The sequence below is a fragment of the Rhopalosiphum maidis genome, chromosome 3 (genome assembly GCF_003676215.2).
Source record: "Rhopalosiphum maidis isolate BTI-1 chromosome 3, ASM367621v3, whole genome shotgun sequence".
Taxonomy (NCBI): Eukaryota; Metazoa; Arthropoda; class Insecta; order Hemiptera; family Aphididae; genus Rhopalosiphum; species Rhopalosiphum maidis.
In genome coordinates, this window is record NC_040879.1 from 73,396,536 (window position 1) to 73,416,473 (window position 19,938).

At 32.3% G+C, this 19,938-nt stretch overlaps 2 protein-coding genes across 2 annotated transcripts; both read right to left on the reverse strand.

Moving 5' to 3' along the window:
* Positions 1-934: 934 nt before the first annotated feature.
* On the reverse strand, positions 935-3,879 carry LOC113558355 (zinc finger MYM-type protein 1-like). Its single transcript, XM_026963813.1, has 5 exons — positions 3,427-3,879; positions 3,075-3,149; positions 2,703-2,801; positions 1,132-2,450; positions 935-1,013 (listed from the first exon to the last, which is right to left on the reverse strand). Exons 1-5 carry the CDS (start codon positions 3,460-3,462, stop codon positions 935-937), a joined length of 1,608 nt encoding a protein of 535 aa, XP_026819614.1. The 5' UTR covers positions 3,463-3,879.
* Positions 3,880-15,755: 11,876 nt separating this feature from the next.
* LOC113558356 (zinc finger protein 525-like) lies at positions 15,756-16,871 on the reverse strand. The gene is made up of 2 exons (XM_026963815.1): positions 16,733-16,871; positions 15,756-16,336 (listed from the first exon to the last, which is right to left on the reverse strand). The coding sequence occupies exons 1-2, from the start codon at positions 16,869-16,871 to the stop codon at positions 15,756-15,758; spliced, it is 720 nt and encodes a 239-aa protein (XP_026819616.1).
* Positions 16,872-19,938: the final 3,067 nt, after the last annotated feature.

The following is a 19,938-nucleotide window of genomic DNA, read 5'->3' on the forward strand; positions in this document are numbered from 1 at the left end:
TTAAACACATATTGTATCTATTGGCAATTAGTATTATGAATATACGCTATAAATAGGGTATATAATTACTTACTGTCAATAAAATATTTATAATTTTCTTAAACAATATATGAGTACATTAAAAAAAAACAATTTTTTTATTTTATAAAATTTATATTTTAATAACAGCTGCCATTTATATTTTTTGTGTAATATAATACCTAATACAATATAATATATATATATACATTATAGGTAGATTTAAAATATTAGTTGGTTTTTTACTGAGGGAATAATATCATTTACTGCAGTAGTAATCGGCGGCCTCTACATTCTGCGGCAGCACTGAATTTTTCTATTACTAAATCTTTATCTATAAGAGATGATCTTTCACGTTCAATTTGCAAGATTCCAAGACTGTTTAATCTTGATTGTCCCATTGTGGTTCTTAAATATGTTTTTAACCTACGTAAACAAGAAAAACTTCTTTCGCATGATGCGGAGTTAGTTGGTATAGTAATAAATAATTGTATCAAACTTGTTAATGTTGGAAATCCAGCTTTATAATTTTCTGATGCAATGAAATTGATTTTTGATTGCACATTACTTTGATTATGTACAGCTTTATACATCCTATTTAAAATTTTTGTTTCTGCTTTAAGATTATCCTCATCAAAACCATACATTTTATTTATTTCTTTAAAAGAATTATTATTTGGAGTATCATTTAAGAGTATGTCTTGCATACAGTTTAAAATATATAAATTATTTTCTTCAAACCTTTCACTCATGTCATTTATAATATTATCCAGAACAGCAAAATATATATTTATTTTATAATGTTTATTTATGGTAGTATTTTCAACCTCCTTCAATCCACCGCCAAGTTTAGCTGGTATTTTTTGCTTTCTGGGAAGTATAGGAGAAGAAACATTATATTGTTTTCTTAAAATGTCTACTTCATTCCAAGTGTTATTAAAACTTTCTTCACACCGCATATTGCATAATTCTTGTATTGTTTCTTTTGCCATTGACTGTACATTACTATAAATTATTGAACTTGATTGTAAATACTTTGATAAAATATTAGTTAACAACAGTATCTTTTTAAGAAAGTATATACAAAATAAAAATTCAAAAGTATTTATTGACTTTAGTAATGCATTAGCATCAGATCCATAAACAGCATCATTTTCCGAAATATCTTCTAAAGTACTAACCACAGTTTGAAAATTGAATAAAACCGCCTTGAGGGCATCTAGTCGGCAACTCCACCTAGTATCACTGAGACTTTTTAAAGTTTTAGGTCCTTCACATGTACTTATATTTAAAACTGAATACATTTTTTCAAAAATCGCATGCCTCTTGGATGATGCACCAATAAAATTATGTAATGTATTTAATGTTCCAAATACATTTCTTACATAAGATACTTGTTTAGCCAAATCTATAAGGCATAAATTTAAAATATGTGCATTACAGTGAATGTACATTGCTAAATGATTTTCTTCTTTAATTCTTGCTTGTACCCCTTTATACGACCCTCTCATTGACGCTGCACCGTCGTAACACTGCCCTCTCAAGTTTTCTATTTTTAAACCATGAGATACAAGAGTTGATTTTATTAACATTGAAAGTGTTTCTCCATCTGTATTTTCTGTTTTATAAAAACCAAGAAAAACTTCTGCTGGAGATAAATCTTTTGTTGCGTATCTTATAATAATTGCGACTTGTTCATGTCGAGACAAATCTTGAGTTTCGTCAACTATTATACTGAAAATACCCGCAGCTATTACATTATCAATTATATTTTCAATAACAATATTAGCTAAATACTCAAGAAATGTATTTGTGTAATCACCACTGACATAACGAAATGTCTTTTCTTTTTCAAAAAAATATCGTTGAATAATATCATTATCTTTAGCACGAAGTGTTAATAGTTCTAGAAAGTTTCCTTTGTTTGAAGAGTCTTCGTCTACTCTATGACCTCTGATAGCTATTCCTTGACGAGCACAAAAAAGTAAACTGTCTAAAATACATTTTAAATAGGCTCGATTATCAGCTACTATCTGCTGATGGTGTGTATTAACTTTGCTAATTATACTCCCAGATTTCTTAGAATTTTTATAACCAGCTAATTTGGCACTAGCTTCTTTGTGTCCAAATGATTTTTCATGCTGAGGAAAAGACTTGAAACTAGCTTTTGACCATTGCTTGAATCCAACACTAACAAAAGTTGGATCTGATGTTTTAGATGGAAAAACACGACAGTAAAAACAATATGCAGAGTTACTGCTAGGACTATATTCTATCCAAGGAAAAGAAGTATACCACTCTGTTCGAAATTTTCTTCCTAAATGCTGTGGAAATATAATGTTATTTGGTTGATACGGTCCAAACCCACTTGAAAATAAAATTAAAGCATTTGTATTCTTATGACCAGGATCTCGATTAAGATTGTCACTTATCTAGATAAATATATATACTTGAAATTAAAATAAATTTTAACAAATACCATATACAATTATTCAATTTATTAAAGAGTATAAAAATGAGTGAATATTGACTATTTTGTACAACATTTAAAATTCTACAAATTGAAATTATAATTATTTCAATACTTGTTTTATGTTTTGTGATTGCATGTACATACTATTTAAAATTCAAAACTTTTATCATTGGTTTAAAGATTAAAATTGAATGCAATATTTTATATTTACCAATAGTGTATTTGTAGTTTGATCTGACTTTGATGTACCTACATGGCTAGATATAGCATTCTGAATTTGATTTATGTCCTTGGTATTTGGTAGAATATCCTAAAATGATCAATGAAATTAATACAAACATGATTTATATACATATTTATCACTTTTATACTACACAAAATAACCAATACATTTACTATTATTTATTTAACGTAGGTAACTAGTTACAGAATTTTCACTTTAAATTTATTAAGGTAAAGTGTTTACTGTTAACCAAAATATCCTTAAATATTAAATGATATTAAATTAATATAAATTTAATTTCAATAAATTGTAAATTAATACTAAAGATATGATATGAAATTAAGTATTAACTGTATTTACCATTTTTGATCTTTTTTCTGGGGAAAGGTGGTTTTCTTCAGGTAAGTTAACATTTTTCTCAGCATTAGTATTTTTCTAATAAGCAGGTACAACAATTTATTAGAATCAAAATAATAAAAAAATATATAGCAAAATAAATTTAATTTTCCCAATAATATAATATTACCTTAATAATTAATATAAAAATTAAATTACAGATCAAAAATAAACTGTTTTATTCATCAAAATTGTAGTTTTAATATAATATAAATCAGTAATATATTTTAATGGCTACTCTTAACTTAATGTATACTAAATATGTGTACTAAAGACTAAACAATTATATGAATTTAAAGTAAAAATAGACACTTACTTTTGACTTCGATACTTTTATAAGAAATTTGTCCATTGTAGTAAGTACTTAATTTTAAGTCGATCACGAATAAGAAATAACAAGTGTAAAAATTAAATTCATGAATAAAACAAACAAATAGTAATTTTAAACTATGAAACACGTTTTCATTATCAGCTACCATTGAGACTCGAGTCGGCCGATCACAATAAATATACATATTGGTATAATAATAGAAAATTATTAATAACAAAACTATAAATAAATGTGGAAAGGATATAGTATAATAATAATTCCAGTGCTTCAAGACAACGTTAAACATTGGTTCTCAAAATATAAATTAGTTAGTTTATTATTATATTGATATTTCAATTTTTTGATAATTGAAATCGTAATTTTTTGGAGTCGCAAAAAGATACTCTTGCGACCCTATGATATTTTCAGGGGTTGCAAGTGCGACCCCGTGCGACCCCCAGTTTACGTCACTGAGCTTAATATCATTGACATTAAAATATTATTGTAAAACTTAAACTGATAGGTATACGCTATCTATGGTCCTTTATTACGTTAGATTGAGTGTTCAATCTTACTAACAGACAACATCATGTAAAAATTAATAATATTTAATCTGATACTAAAGAAGTTACCTCTGGTGTGCTTCAGGGAGGTAATTTATCCCCTTTATTATTTATATTATTAGTTAATGATTTGGATAAAACTTTTAAATATTCTACATTTTTGCGGTTTGACAATAATTTAAAATGTACCTATTATATAATTCAATGAACACACCTAATGAATGCTTAGAGTTAAGGGAAGATTTAGATCACTTTTTCAAGTGGTGCAACATAAATATTAATAATTATCAATATCTATCTCACGTCGTACTCGCCTAATAAAATTGAGTTATAAGATAGGTACCTACCTACATAATATATCCTTAAATTTAATTTATTATGTAAAAGACTTACCGACAATATTATAATTTGATTTACTGAAAATGTGTAACTCAAAATATATTAACGGTAGTTATTTAAATAAGATTTAGTTGTGTCAGTAAGTTATTATTCACTTTTTTATTTTGAAGGATTTTCACACAGTAGTTACTAGGTACCTGGTCATACAAATTAAATACATTTTTTTTTAAATTTTATTTCATTATTTGTTATTCATCATATTTTAATAGAAAACTTATTGGTGTATTTATAAGGTTCGTAATACCAGGAATGCCTTGGGAAGAAGATACGATAAATGAGATTTGGCAATATCCAGAAATGATAATACAGTTTATGACAAAAATGTGGTTAATTGTAAAGTTTAGTATAAAGCATTTAAAAAATCCAGTAATATTACACAATATGGCCGCAAAAATATACGTTGGATTTGAAAAACTTATTCATATAACTACGACAATTGATATTCCAAATAACACAACTACGATAAACTTCAGAGGATTTCCACGGAATTCCACATAAGTGTTAAATATTTAAGAAATATAAATTGAATACATAATTCGAAACATATATGCTACTCACATGGGTTCAACGTTTTAACTAGAGGTTTAGACTAACAGTCTTTCAGTGGTATGTGGGTATGTGGAAATAAAGAAATTTACACAAACAAAGAATGCATTAATATTATAATATTTTTTTCAACATTATTATTTCACAATTTTTAAATTTGTGTGAACAAATATTAACTAATATTAATAAAAACTAATTTTAGTTTAGCTCGGTGTTCGTCATCTGATAGCATAATTTTATAATTAGTTGATTTTGTTATTTGATGCCGATTTGTTTTTTTAATATTTGTAAATGATCTGGCAATAAACAGAAAATGATTTTATACTGTCTTAATGTATTATAGTAAATACTATGTAACTTTGAAGTTCACGGAAGGTGTTCAAAGTTTTATACCTTGTAATCGCTTGAGTGCGTTTTAGGTCTAGTCCGTCTCCATTTTCATCTCATATTCTACCCAAGATTTTTATTTCTTGGAATGTTAAACTTCGACGAATTTCTAACAGTTTATAACAGAAATATGGTTTATTATCATGATTTATCATTTTATTTGAAATTTTGAATTACAAAATATGTTATGTGGTCGTTAATTTCACTGTACATACATTAAAGAAATTCAAATTTTAGGATGTTATTAGTACTTAAAGTTTTATGAAATTATACCATTTCTTAATATTGATATACATTACTACAATTATTGCAACTAATATGAATCCGATCAAAGATGAATGCTAATAGAACCAGTCAACAATAAGAAAATAATGCGACAACGCCACTTCTACTGCCACTGAATCACTTGACATAAACGATATGCAACCACTTCAAGTGAACGTTATTGATAGCGATATAGACGAATTAAAGGATAAGTAAAAAAAAAGTGTTTAAAATATGATAAGATTATTTTAATACTATAAGAGAAGCTTTATATTCAGTTAAAAATTTCTTTTCTGATTCTTTTTTTTTTTAACTTGGTTAGATATAAAAATATATTTTAGTTACATAAAGTATTCGTATTTTAATAATATTTTTTTTTTATTTAGCTTTTAGTTTTACTATTACACCTCAACAATTATAAAAACAGCGATAAAACTAGCTTCCAAAATAAAATAAATAATTAGTTTTACAACTATTTCCGAATTGGAGTTAAGGATGGAGGAAAGATTAGGGGGATATTGATGGACTTAAGAGAATCAAACAAAATAACGCATTTCGCGTGCAGGAAAGAGCAATCAAAAATAAGGTGAAAGAGATCACAATCACTTTTGTTAAAATGTAGAGTACAGAGTGGGGAGTCGTTTAGTCCTAATTTGTTCGAGTGGGCATATAAATTTTGTATGACCAAAACATAGGCGATATACTTGTATACTTGATCTTGGTAAATTTAGGTTGTTAAAAAATGTTTTGTTAAGAACATTTGGTACGATGTTTTTGTATCTAGTGGGAGGTTAGACCAGAGGTTAGATATATGACGCCGTAAAATTGGAATGAAATCGGTACGAGGAAGTTGGGTGAGTGCGGGACATATTAAATAAGACGTTGATTTTGCCAGATTGTCGGCGACCTCGTTCCCATGTATACCGATATGGCTTGGAACCCAAATAAATTGGATGGTATAATTAGCTTGACGGAGCTTAATTGATTTAATGATAAGGATTAGGGAAGACAGATGGAGTCAAAAGGATTAGTTATAAGTGCTTGTAGACAAGACATTGAATCAGAAGCAATTAAGTATTTATTAGAGGCAAGGTTTGAAATAAGAGATAAAGCTCTCTGCAGTGAAAGATAGAGCAGTAAGAGGTAGATTGTTTGAGAAAAAGATATGTAGTTCAGGAATATAAAAAAATAAAATAAAATATAAAATAAATGTAAAATATAAAATTTTACAAGATCCTAAAATGGATATAGATGCATCGGCTAGTAGCTTAGGTAGTCTTATCACTTTTCTAGAAAAAAATCGTACAAATGGATTTGAAAACGCCAAAATGGTTGAAATGGAAATCGTTGAATCTATTGGTGGAACTGCTTGGTTCAAGGAAAAAAGACCAAAAAAGAAAAAAAAATGATTAACTACGAAAGTAACGATGAATACACAATTAGTTCAGAAGAAGCTTTTTGTTGTGATTACTTTTTGATTCTAATTGACCGTGCTACCGAAGCATTAAAGGATGATTTGAGCACAAAATCACATTTAACTCAAATTTGGATTTTTGTATAGGATTGGAAAACTTAAACTTCAAGATGATGGTTTTATTAAAAATTGTTGCCAAGATTTGCAAAACGTATTGAGTGAAGGCACTTCTAGAGATATAAATGAAGCAGATTTATTTATGGAACTTCTTATTTTTCGAAATATAATAGATGAAAACACGACACCTTTGCAGGCATTAACGTTTTTAAAAAACGTTTCTAATTCATTTCCGAATATAGAAGTTGCAATTAGAATAATACTTACCATACCAGTTACATCAGCTGGCGCAGTGTGTTCATTTTCTAAATTGAAGCTGATAAAAAATTATTTAAGAAGCAATCTATCGCAGCATAAGTTATCGGACCTAGACCTTATCAGCATCGAACATAGTATTGCCGATTCTTTGAGCTACAATGAGACAATTGATCTGTTTGCATCAAAAAAAGCGCGAAAAAATGTTTTAAATAATATTATATTACCTATATTATTTTTTTTTATTCAAAGTAAATGTATATTCATTGCATCGTTCAATATAAAAATATCTATTAATAAAATATTGTTTATACATTGTACCTAAGTACATTAAACCTACTTATTTTGTGTCCTATATAATATTAAAATGCGAATTGGATTTTATTGATTTATACATACAAATTTAGGTTTCTAGCATACCATAAAGGGATTAAAGTTTACAAAATTAAAAGAAAATAGAATATAAAATAAATATAGATGTGTATATTGTATAATGTATATAAAAATAATTAATAAATTAATTTATATGGTCATATGGGGCCCCGCAATATTCTCCACCGGGCCGACACTGAACAACCGTAGTCTAGGTTAGCTCGAATTGGTAGAGGTAAATTGTTAATAGGCAAGAGGGACGAGAGCCCTATCAGGTATTGGACACTGGTCTTTAAGAGCCAAGTTAAGATGTTAAACAGCAATATTAAGAGAATTATCAGAAGTGAAAATAACAATATCATCAGCATAAATAAAACATTGGTGTCTGAATGACGTTAGATTTTTTTCGACAATGCTCATATAAATATTAAAAAGTAAAGGGCTAAGACAACTGCCCTGCGGCAGACCTTTGAATGTAGAACGAAAGTTATATGAGCCAAAGGGAGAGAAGACGAGATTTCTGTGATTAAAGAGAGAGAGAGAGAGAGAGCAATATGTTGCAGAATTTTGGAGGTGCGTGTAAAGAAAGGAGATGTGAAATAAGAGTGGAGATATTGACAGAGTCAAAGGCACCACGGATATCAATAAATGTAGCAACAAAGAATTGTTTGTTGTTAAAGGAGTGATAAATACGATCTATGAACGTAGAGAGGCATTCCGTGATTCCCAGACCTTTCCTGAATGCAAATATGTTAGTTGATACAATAGAGTTAGATTCAAGCCACCAATCAAGCCTTAATTTAAGCATATGTTCGAATATTTTAAACAGAGTGAAAGAGATTACTATTGGTCGGAAAGAAGTATTAGAATTTTATTTAGGTATAGGTATGACTTTATAGGAGTTCCATGACGAGGGAATTTGTTGATTATTAAGTATGTTGTTCATTATAGAGAAGAGGGAATCTAAAGCGTTTTGGAGAAGGTCTTAAGCATAAGTGGAGAGATATTATAGGGACCAGACGCTATTGACTTACGGAAAGAAATAGCTAGTTGTAATTCTGACAAATTTAAATTATCTGTAACAATGTGATGGAGACGGACAGAAGGAGTATAATAAGGGAAATTTTCCGATTTATTTGGGACACAACATGGTGCAATTTTAGAGCAGAAACTCTCGAACCAATCATCGTTATCTAGACGCATGGAGGGGAATTACGTAGTTTTTGAAACGTCGAGCTGTGTACCAGAGGTGTTGGATTGTGTAGGATGGTTTTAGGGAAGAGTAAAAACGCTTCCAACTGTTTCTTTTTTCATTTTTTAAAGTGCGAGTTGTGAGGGGACATGCATTAGTATAAGAGAGAAAATCACAGATAGAATCTGAGCGGCGAACAATTTTAAAAAGTAAGGATCGATTTTTCATAGAGTTTGTACAAGTAGCGTTCCACCATAGTAGAGCCGGTGGAAAGGGTATTTTATTTGATCTTATGCTGGGAATTGTTATTAACTGCGTTATCAATTATATTTGTGAATAGCTAATGTTACAAGTTTTAAAATAGTTTAATACTTTATGAATATTTAAATTTACTGTAATTAATTTACTTTAATGAGAATAATTAAATTGATAACTACATTTTATTAAATTTGTTTTTACTACTTACGATGGTCACTGTTGAAATATACAATTAATATTAGTATGCATACATTTTAAGCATACAGGTGCACGTATCAATATATTATATATCATAGTTTAACTTTCTATTGTAATGTAAAGCAATACTTATTAATACCACACACATACATAGGTATGATTATGTGACGTCAATGACGCGTATAAATAGGGCTCATCTTGTGTGTATTATACTGTTATTATAATCATAAAGTCGTGTTATCATTTGTGTTAAATACCTCAATATCCAAGTTCACTCAGACTTCAATTTCAACAGGTTATGGGCCCAGATACACATTCTTGGTCGAATTGCTTATTTGAAGTATTTATGCATTTATCTTAACACAGAAAACTACAACCAGTTGGAGGGTATTTGAATTTCAGGAACAGTACAGTATACGGTGTAATTTCGATAATCATTAAGTATACAGGATTCATCAGTCATGGAAGACTCGGTGAGGATCACGAAATTAAAAGGTATGGAAAACTGGCCATTATGGAAATTTCAAATGAAAGTTATACTAACTTCAAGCGAAGTGGGAAGTATTATATCTGGTAATTGGGCTAAACCAAGTTCAAAAATCACGAGGAAAAGGAAACTGACGAGGAAGCCAAATTACAATGGCTGAACCAAATCAAAACTTGGAAAAAGGCGGACAGTAAATGTCAAAAATTAATTGTTACCAAAATAGATGATGGTTCGTTGCAATATTTAATTATCTGTGAAACTGCATTTGAAATGAGGGAGAAACTGCTTAGTATTTACGAGCAGAAATCTGAGGCAAGTAAAAATTTGCTTCAACAAAAGTTTTTCAGTAATTCAAAATATCCAATGGATGATATATCGACACGCATTTCCAAATTAGAAAATTTAGGAAGGAAATTGAGTTTAGCAGGAGAACCTATTTCGGATAATATGGTCATGACAAAAATTTTAATGACGTTGCCAAAAGACTATCAACATTTTTACAGTGCTTTGGACTCATCCCAACGGGAAGTAAAATGGTAAATAATTTAACTAGTCGTTTGTTGATTGAAGAATCAAGGATACAGCAGATTAAAGGTGAAGTGGGCGATCTAGAAAATTTGAGTGCATTTTCAGCCAAATTTCAAAACAAATCTAGTGGAAAACGCGGCAGTTATAGTAAAAGTAAAAATGAATTTATTAATAATAATAATAAATTAAGTTATTTTTATTGCGGTGAGAAGGGACATTTTAAAAGAGATTGTAAGAGTTACCTTCGGAGCATGGAGTTAAAAAGACAAGTACTACAGATTCAAACGAAAACGCATTTATTAGCGAGTCAACACTAAATAATACCACAGCGGATATGTGGGTATTAGATTCGGGCGCATCAGATCATATGTGTGCCAAATTAGAATGGTTTTCTAGTTATGCGCCATTAGTGAAAACGCAACATATAACAATCGGTGACGGATCTAATTTGTATGCAACAGGCAAAGGTAATATAAATATGTTAACTTATATAAACGGTAATTGGAAAATAAATTACTTAGCGAACGTATTACCTGTGCCAGATTTAAAGTTTAATTTATACTCATGTGGTACAGCATTAGATAAAGGTTTAAAACTAATCTCGGATAATAAAATATGTGAGTTTACAAAGAATGGACAAGTAGTCCTCACATGTAAACGGAACGGAAGATTATTCGAATTACAGGTTATGGTTGAAGTGCCAAATAAAACTGAATGTTATACGAACATTGCAGTAGAAAACACATTACAATTGTGGCACGGACGATTGGGTCATCAAAATATTCAATACGTGAAGAATTTTTTGGTAAAAAATATAATTGATTGTACAACCAAGGATGAACAATTTTTCTGTGATGACTGTATAATTGGAAAACAACAACGTAAATCATTTGATAAAAGTACTACAAAGCATACTAATGTAGGGGAACTAATTCATGCAGATTTATATGGACCAATGCAAAAGGACTCAATAGTTGGGTCAAAATATTTCTTATTATTCAAAGATGATTTCTCACACTTCAGAATGGTATAATTTATTAATAATAAGTATGAAGTGAAAAATATTATTGAAATATTTATTAAAAGTATTAAAACAGATACAGGATCTAAAGTCAAAATACTAAGGACAGACAAAAGATTAGAATTTGTAAATAATGATATTACAAGTATTTTACAGAAATATGGCATACGACATCAAACGACAGTTCCATATACACCAGAGCAAAATGGTAAAGTGGAAAGGAAAAACAGGACAGTCGTTGAAGCAGCTAGAAAACAACTATATGTGCTAAGAATTTAGATGTGTCATTATGGGCTGAAGGAGTAAACACAGCGGTATATATATTAAAAATGACCGGTACTAGTTCAGAAAAGATAAGGCACCTTATGAACTTTATTTTAAAGTCAAGCCAGACAAAACATTTACCAGTATTTGGTACAGTTCTGTATACACACATTCCAAAACAAAAACTTAAATAAGAAGCTGGGACGCCAACATTTTAAATTTTTAAGCTTACCACTGCTTTTTGTAGGTATATTTTGGTTAAATAAATTAAAATTTAATATACAAGTAAATGTAAGAACTAAGAACATACATATTTAGTGATACATAATTAAGACTTAAGCAGTTATTATTTAAACTGAACGAAGAACATTTTTATTAGGTTAGGACAGGGGTAGGTGGGTGGTTTAAATTTATCTGCCCCGGTAAGATGTAAATGTTCAAACCACTTCTGATCCTGTGTTCGTTAAAAGAAGATTGTACTCAAAGTGGATATATAGAGGTATAAACAATAATTATAAATATATTGAAAAATGTACACCAGTTGTGATTTCCACCGGGAGCGCTGCCTACCCGATGAAGACTCATTATGTTCATATTCCTATACGAAAATTCTGATGCACAATGCTCGCCATAAAAATATAACATTATCAATTAAAATTAAATAAAGAATAATTTAGATAGATTTTGATTAACATAAATCTATATTCAATAATACAATTGTTGAACCCACATTTTTTTGCGAAATAGTGATTTTTGTAGAGCTAATATAGACATGGTGCCTATTTGTGTTATAATTAAAAATTACAATATAATTTGTAAATTATCTTGGGCCAGTATATTTCAATATATTCATATAAAAAAAAAACTAACTGTACCAAATTTATTACTAAAAAAATATATATACCACTGGCTGTTTTCCCAACCAACATAATGTATTGTTAACATTGTTTACATAAAATCATATTTATGTTTTTATTTTCAGTAAATGTGATTTTGTATTTATAAGTTAAAATTGTATAAGTAAAAAAGCCAAACCAAATTCAAATAATCTTAATGTTTAAATTATCTTTCATTATATTTATCACATATTTTTGTCACTTATTTTATCAAATTTGTATACTCTTGTATCTCAACACAAGCTATTGCTTAAAGAAATAGATAATCTTGTTTATAACTTATTGTATTGTATATATTCTGTAATTTATAAGAATTATTTAAATAAAGAAAACAAAATTCATCGGTATGCTCCGATGTCCGAATCACAGATCCATGTTAATCTCATTTAATTGAACGACACGGGTTTCGCTGCGAATAATAAGAAATATTATGAACAAAATAAACACTTAATTATGCTATCAATTATTATATTGATTTATAAAATAATCGCTAAATAAATCTAGTCAAGCGGAATTTTTACAGAACTCACATTTTTATAGTTAAGCCACTTGGATGTTAAAATCTTACTACATTATTTAACACAACTTGAACAGTAATAAGTTGTGCTATGTCAGCAGATGATTGAGACGCAATTTATATGTAGCGTGCGTCTATGCAGATGGTACGGACTGTAAAAAATGAAAATTTTTCGAACGCAGAAATGCCGAATTAGCAAAAACAAGTCCAAAACATAATCAATACATATATTTAATTTATCAATTATTATTCATGATTAAAATGGATACGCTTTGTTAACTTCGAAGGGGACGTTTTTCCTTGATATTTCTAATTTTGCGAAAAATACGAATGTCACCATATTTATTAATTGTAAAACTTATTAAATGTTCTCTGTATGTATAAAAGCCCTTTTCTTTATACATATCCAACGATGAATATTGTATTATTATGTATGTTTTTTTTTCTAGATCTCAGTGTTCAAAATATACGTGTAATTATTCATTAAAACGAAAAAATGTTCGTTTTTTACAAATTAATATTTTAATAAAAATATGATAACCAAAATTATAAATTTTATAGCGTCCGTCAAAATATATTAATTCATCAGCGGTCATTTTTGTATTTTTCCCTATGCATTTAACAATAATATCAATCTAATAATCTGTATACTGTATAGTACAGTGGTTGTCAACCTTTTCGGGTCCACGGCTCCTTTTGATTTTGAAATAAAATGTACGGCTCCCATACGAATATTTAAAATAAACAAATTTAAATTATTTATAATAATTTTAATCTAACTTTATTTTTAATGGGACGGCTGTGCTTGTTTTTGTTGCATTATATCATCAAATAAATGTAAATAGTAATCGAAATATGCTATTACTCGATATCGCAAACACGGTTATCGACGGCCGATCTGTCTCACACACCCAAAATGTAATATGTATTGGTGCGCGGAAATTGTATTTTTAGTTTCTATTGCGAACGCGGCTCCCTTAATAATGACCGGCGACGCCTTTGGGAGCCGCGACGCACAGGTTGAAAAACACTGGTATAGTATATATTGATAACTCGTAATAGTGACCACCATGTAAATGTAAATGATTAACGATAGGGCTAGTAGCCGCAGTAATCGAAAGAACCTATACCGTTAGTGGTAATAGCAACCTGGTGCGTGTCGTCGCGGCGGAATGCAGACGGCGGGGCGTTAACGGCTGGCCCGGTTTCTGGTGCGTTTGTAGCTATTGCGAGCGTGATGAGCTCGCGCGCTTGAAGTTCAAACGAGAGAACCAGCTCGGTAAGCGAGTCGATGCGAGCATGCAATGTGTTGATATCGCGCATCCGCACGGGCTCATTAGCCGAGACGCGAACGGTCTGCCACCATTGCATGGCTCGAGTTGCCGTGGAAGCTGATTCGCGTGCTCTGTCTATGATTTTGGGGAGAAATGGCGAAAAGTTGTTTTTGAAACGTGGTTAATGTGCACGATGGGCGTGAATACGTGATTGTCGCGGAAGACGTTGTGTTCGAAACACCGCGAAAATAATGATGCGAGCGTCCGGATGCCTGTCATGGCGCTGTCGATCGTAGCGCAAGTTTGCTAACCGACAAATACACTTGCCGCCATAATGTCGTCTAACGTCTGGTCGTGCATATCGATCAATAAAGTGGTGATCGCGCGGTGTCACCTCAATATGATATACATTTTACTATTTTTAAAACTAATTTGTTATAAATTTGTTTTTCTTAAGATTAGTCACGATCCATATGACCTAACTATAGAAGTCAATAAACAAAACACACGAGAATTGTAATAAAAAGAATACTAAAAGTAATCATAAAATTGTGGTTTTATCAGTTAACTTAATTGATAATTTATTTATTGGATTGTACGAGGAATATTAATGTTTTTATAAATTCCCCAAAAGCCATGTATTTGTGTAAGTTCAATGAAAAATGAGGAAATATTTGAAAAATGTTGCTCACGGGAAACTGTGAAGTATATATGATACTTTTAATAAAGATACTTCGTATCTTTTGTTGTTTGGTATTTTTTATTTAATCTCTTTTTTTACCTTGGTCCTTATTCTTTCTGTAACCAGACATGTGATTTCCTTATTTTTATGATGGGTTGGTCGGGGTATCTTATAATTTGATGTATTTGATGGACTGGATTTTTTTTGAACATTATTTCAAATTGTGTCTCTTCTGTTTTTTCCGATTTCATCTTGTTCATCTAATGTTCTACCAATTATAACATAATAAACCATTTTGAGTGTTGTGTGTTACAATACATCTTCAGGATTCTCCCAATCTTTCGGTTGTATCGCTCAACTGGGTATGACTGTGAATGGTAGATTGTTAAGAATGCTACCGTTTTGTTGAACATTGAAATTTTTTCTCGTTATTTTTTATTTGCAAATTGCGTACCGTTATTAGTAAGAATTGACTCAGGTTTTTCAATCTCTTTTATATAATTATTTTTAATTGTACTAAGTATAGCTTTGGTTGTCGTTCTTTTTAATGTGTATTATTTTATAAATTTTGAAAATGTGTCCAATATTGCTAATATATAATGTACCCCACATCTTCCTGTCAGCAGATCTACTGACACATTTTCTAGAATGAAGAAATATAATATATATATAATAAATATAATAAAAAAAAAACCATAAGGCTAGAAGAAACTTTCATCGCAAGGGTCGCATTGAAATGGCTTTACATTATTATGTACGTTCATGTGGTATGTTAAATTTCTGATACAGGACAGTGTTGTTTCGCATTCAGGACAAATGAATGTTTGTTTGTTTGTTCTTGTTGTGTTTAATGTTCCAATGATTTTTAAGATTGATTTTTTCAATGTAGTGCGCATCACAATCGGGACATTTGAATCTTTTTTCCCTGTGTGTATTTGTGTGTGCTGAACTAATGTGCTTTTTTTATTATAAGCCGCAGGGCAATAACTGCATTGATGCTTCAATGTTAAATGTACATGGTAAACGTGACGCTTCAACCAAGATCTGTGCCGGAACCATTTTCCACATTCAATACATTTGTGCTGTTCATCGGTGCCTGTATCACCATCATCATCTCCGTCATCATCATTGTTGTTGCCATCATCATCAGTGTCTTCAGCATAATCGGTTTCACTTGATTCATCCCCGAGGTTTGCGTCACTAACCCATTCATCATCACCCAATTTCTGGGCCGGTATTGTAGGTGTACCTAACCTTAATTTTGTCAGTGAATGATCAGCTGCTGAAATTATTTAACAATTGACTTAACTATTTTAAGAATTGTATAAAGAAATAAAAAAATAATTGGATATAATGTCTGCATTATAATAGACAATATAGATGTACCTTACTTTAATCGGTAATGTCCTCGTTAGCAGCTGTAGTGCGATGAGGCGGTGTGGTGGACGACTCAGGTCAGTATATATAAAACATAATAAACAAGTGTATTAACTCCAATGGAGAGCACTTTGAAGGACATAAAATGTTTTTTTGTAAAAAAATTAAATAAATAATTTTGTACAAAAATAGTTCGGTTACTTTTGGGTACTTTTGCGTATGTATAAATGTATTCTATACTTATTTAATTTGGTTTGCGTTTAGATGATATCGATCAAATGCTAGCTTAAAAATAAAATACGTTGCAAATGCATATGACTCTGAGCACAGTTGGTCGGTATTCTGACTGCTGATCGTCTTAAAAAGCGCTGCAAGGCACACACGCTTGACGTAGGGGCGTACATAAGAGTTACCAACCTCCCGCCAACTGTGCTGGCCATTTCTGTGTATTATGTAGAGCGTGGGTCTGACTGGTGATGCGCACCGGTTACAAGCATGCTCAATCGAACTTATTAGCTATAGCTCCTTCGGGATACACAGGACAACCCAATCTTCAACCAGTCATTAGACTACCACCGATCTCATTGCCAGAATTCAGCTGAGACTGTCAAAAATGGCTAAATTACCGGGACACATTCAAGGCACTTGTTCATAATAATGAACATATGCCTACGGTTGAAAAACTTTACCATCTTAAAGCTACGCTAAGGGGTGAGGCAAATAAATACTTGCTTGGGAACAGCTATGTGAACGGTATGACAATCACCGCTAAATCGTCGGAGTCCACATTAAGAGACTGTGCCAGCATGTCACCAATATCAAGGGTATCGACAATCAGTTTAAGGAGCCACCAGAACAGTATAAATGGTCACTTACGAGCTTTGAAGGCCCTTGGACTTCCGGTGGAACATTGGGACATCCTGATCGTCCATATTATGGGAGGAAAACTGGACATCGAATCTCATCGTTTATGGAAAACTAGCCGCATTAGTACCTTACTTCCTACATTGGAGGATTATTTAACTTTCCTCAATCAACGGTGCCTGACCCTTTAGGCAATCGAAATAAAATCCCATGGCAGCATTGTGTCGCTCCCAAAACAATGTGCAACTAACTCCCAACAGTTGATACCAAAAAGAGATTCTACGCCACCGCAATTGCAACAGAAGACAAATCAGTGTCACATGTACCATATGCAACGGCAAACACTCACTACACACATGCAAGCAGTTTTTGGAAATGACCTTGGTAGATCGAAGACAACATGCACTTAAGAACAGGTTGTGCTATACTGTCTACACTCGGGACACATGGTGAACCAATACTTAGGTGGAGCTTACAGGACTTGCCGAGGAAGACACCACACGCTCTTGCATCCGAAAACGGTTCAGGCTGCAATAGCCATGGAACCCGTTGAAAAACAACAATAGTAACTACAACAGACTTCGCTGCTCCTATCAACCGCAGTCGTTCTCGCCACCAGCCCATGTGGTTCAATCCATTCAGTACGCACATTACTTGATTCTAGGTCACAATGCCATTTTATGACTTCGCAGCTTGCCAAACGCCTACACTTATAAGGGAGAATATCTTCCACGTCTATTATCGGAATAACACAGTCAACTTGTCAATCAACTTGCAGTGTCCTATGCCCAAATTAAATCTTGCATCGACGCCTTTTACATGACCCTAGAGTTAATCGTAATCCCCAAAATCATTGGAGTATTACCAAAATCATCCTCTTCAAAACTGATACAGATACTAGGAGACATACCCCTAGCTGATCCTCATTTTTGGGAATCCAGAACCGTGGAAATGCTAATCGGCGCCGAAATCTTCTACCAACTGATTCAACTAGGCCAGGCCTTACTGGTACCATCCCACAATTATTGTTACAGAATACTGTACTCGGCTGGATTGCATCCGGCAGAATCAACTAATCCAATGGATCACCGGTTACTTCGGCAATGGCTCACGCCAATGAGATATTGGATTAAACTATCCGCTTCTGGGAATTGGAAGAGGTGAGTCAAGTACAAAAACTCACCGGAATCGAGTCACAATGCGAAAAAAACATATAAAACACACACAAGGCGTGGAACGGACGGGCGCTATACGGTACCAATACTAGTAGACTATGAAAAATTGAACAAGATTGGCGACATGCAAGCCATGGTTCAAAAACTATTTTATATCATAGAAAGGCGCATGCAGGACAACCCCAAACTATACACGGAATATACTAAGTTCATGTAGGATTACATTAACCTTGGTCATATGGAGGAAGACAATACAGAACGCCACCCACATCAGCAGGACGTATTCTTGCCGTATCATAGTGTCATAAAGGCTGACAACGAAACTAAGAGTAGTATTCGATGGATCCGCAAGAGGTACCAAGGGTTTATCCTTAAACAGCGCACTTTTGATTGGACCGAGGATTGATTGTTCAGGACGACCTATTTGCGATCACTGCTCGATTCAGGATTCACCGATATGTCTTTACCGGGGACATGGAAAAGATGTATCGGCAAATAAAAATAATGAAATCCTAGACTCACCTTCAAAAAATCTTTTGGAGAGAGAGCCTCCAACAACCATTAAAGATCTTCATATTGCAAAAGGTCACGTACAGCACCTCCTTAGCATCATATTTAGCAACTCGAACCCTCGCTGGATGACGCCCAGGATGACGGAGCTAAGTTGCCACTAGCCACCGGAGTTATCAGCAATTACTTTTACGTGGACGACGTGCTAATCGGTGTTGATACTTTGACAAGGGCTCTAGAACTGCGAGATCAACTGATTAAATTATGTGATGGTGGAAGGTTCAAACTCTCGCAAATGGTGCACAAATCATCCCTCCCTCTCTTCTAAATAACCTCCCGCTAAAGGATCTCGCAGAAATTCATAAGTTCACTCACAAGAGAGCAACAGCTTAACAAAAACATTGGGTACATATTGGCAGCCCCGTAACGATAAACTACACTACACCATGCGATCGTTCAATAACACCAACACTTGGACAAAGAGTAGCATGATTTCTGAAATAGCAAGATTATTCGACCCTCTGGGGCTCATTGGACCAGTTGTAGTTTCAGACAAAAATCCTCGTACGTGAACTGTGGCGTAAAAAATTGGTTGGCACACCGAATTACCAGATGATCACCATCGAAAATGGGTAAACTATCACAACCCAATGGTTCATGTAAACGAAATACGAATACCCCGACGAGTAATCCAGGTGACCGAAGTCACTGATTTTCAATTGCGATGCTTCCGAAGCCGCATATGGAGCCTGTGTCTATATCAGAAACAAGAGCAAGGACAGTGCCATCAGCGGTGAACTATTATGCTCACGCTCCCGTGTAGCACCACTCAAGGATACCACCATACCACGCCTTGAACTCTGCGCTGCTCTACTAGCATCACGTCTTGCAAATAAAAACACCATAGCTTCACCACTCACATTTTCAAACAAGTGATCTGGAACGACTCTACCATAGC

Bases quoted from the DNA above. Each gene is read 5' to 3' on its own strand.
- LOC113558355 (XM_026963813.1), bottom strand. From the start codon at position 3,462: ATGGACAAATTTCTTATAAAAGTATCGAAGTCAAAA. The intron at 2,802-3,074 runs GTAAATACAGTT...TGATCATTTTAG, and splicing joins CAGAAAAAAGATCAAAAATG to GATATTCTACCAAATACCAA. The intron at 1,014-1,131 runs GTCAATAAATAC...AGTAATGTACAG, and splicing joins GATGCTAATGCATTACTAAA to TCAATGGCAAAAGAAACAAT.
- LOC113558356 (XM_026963815.1), bottom strand. From the start codon at position 16,871: ATGGCCAGCACAGTTGGCGGGAGGTTGGTAACTCTTATGTACGCCCCT. The intron at 16,337-16,732 runs GTATTTTATTTT...AAATAATTTCAG, and splicing joins GAGTCATATGCATTTGCAAC to CAGCTGATCATTCACTGACA.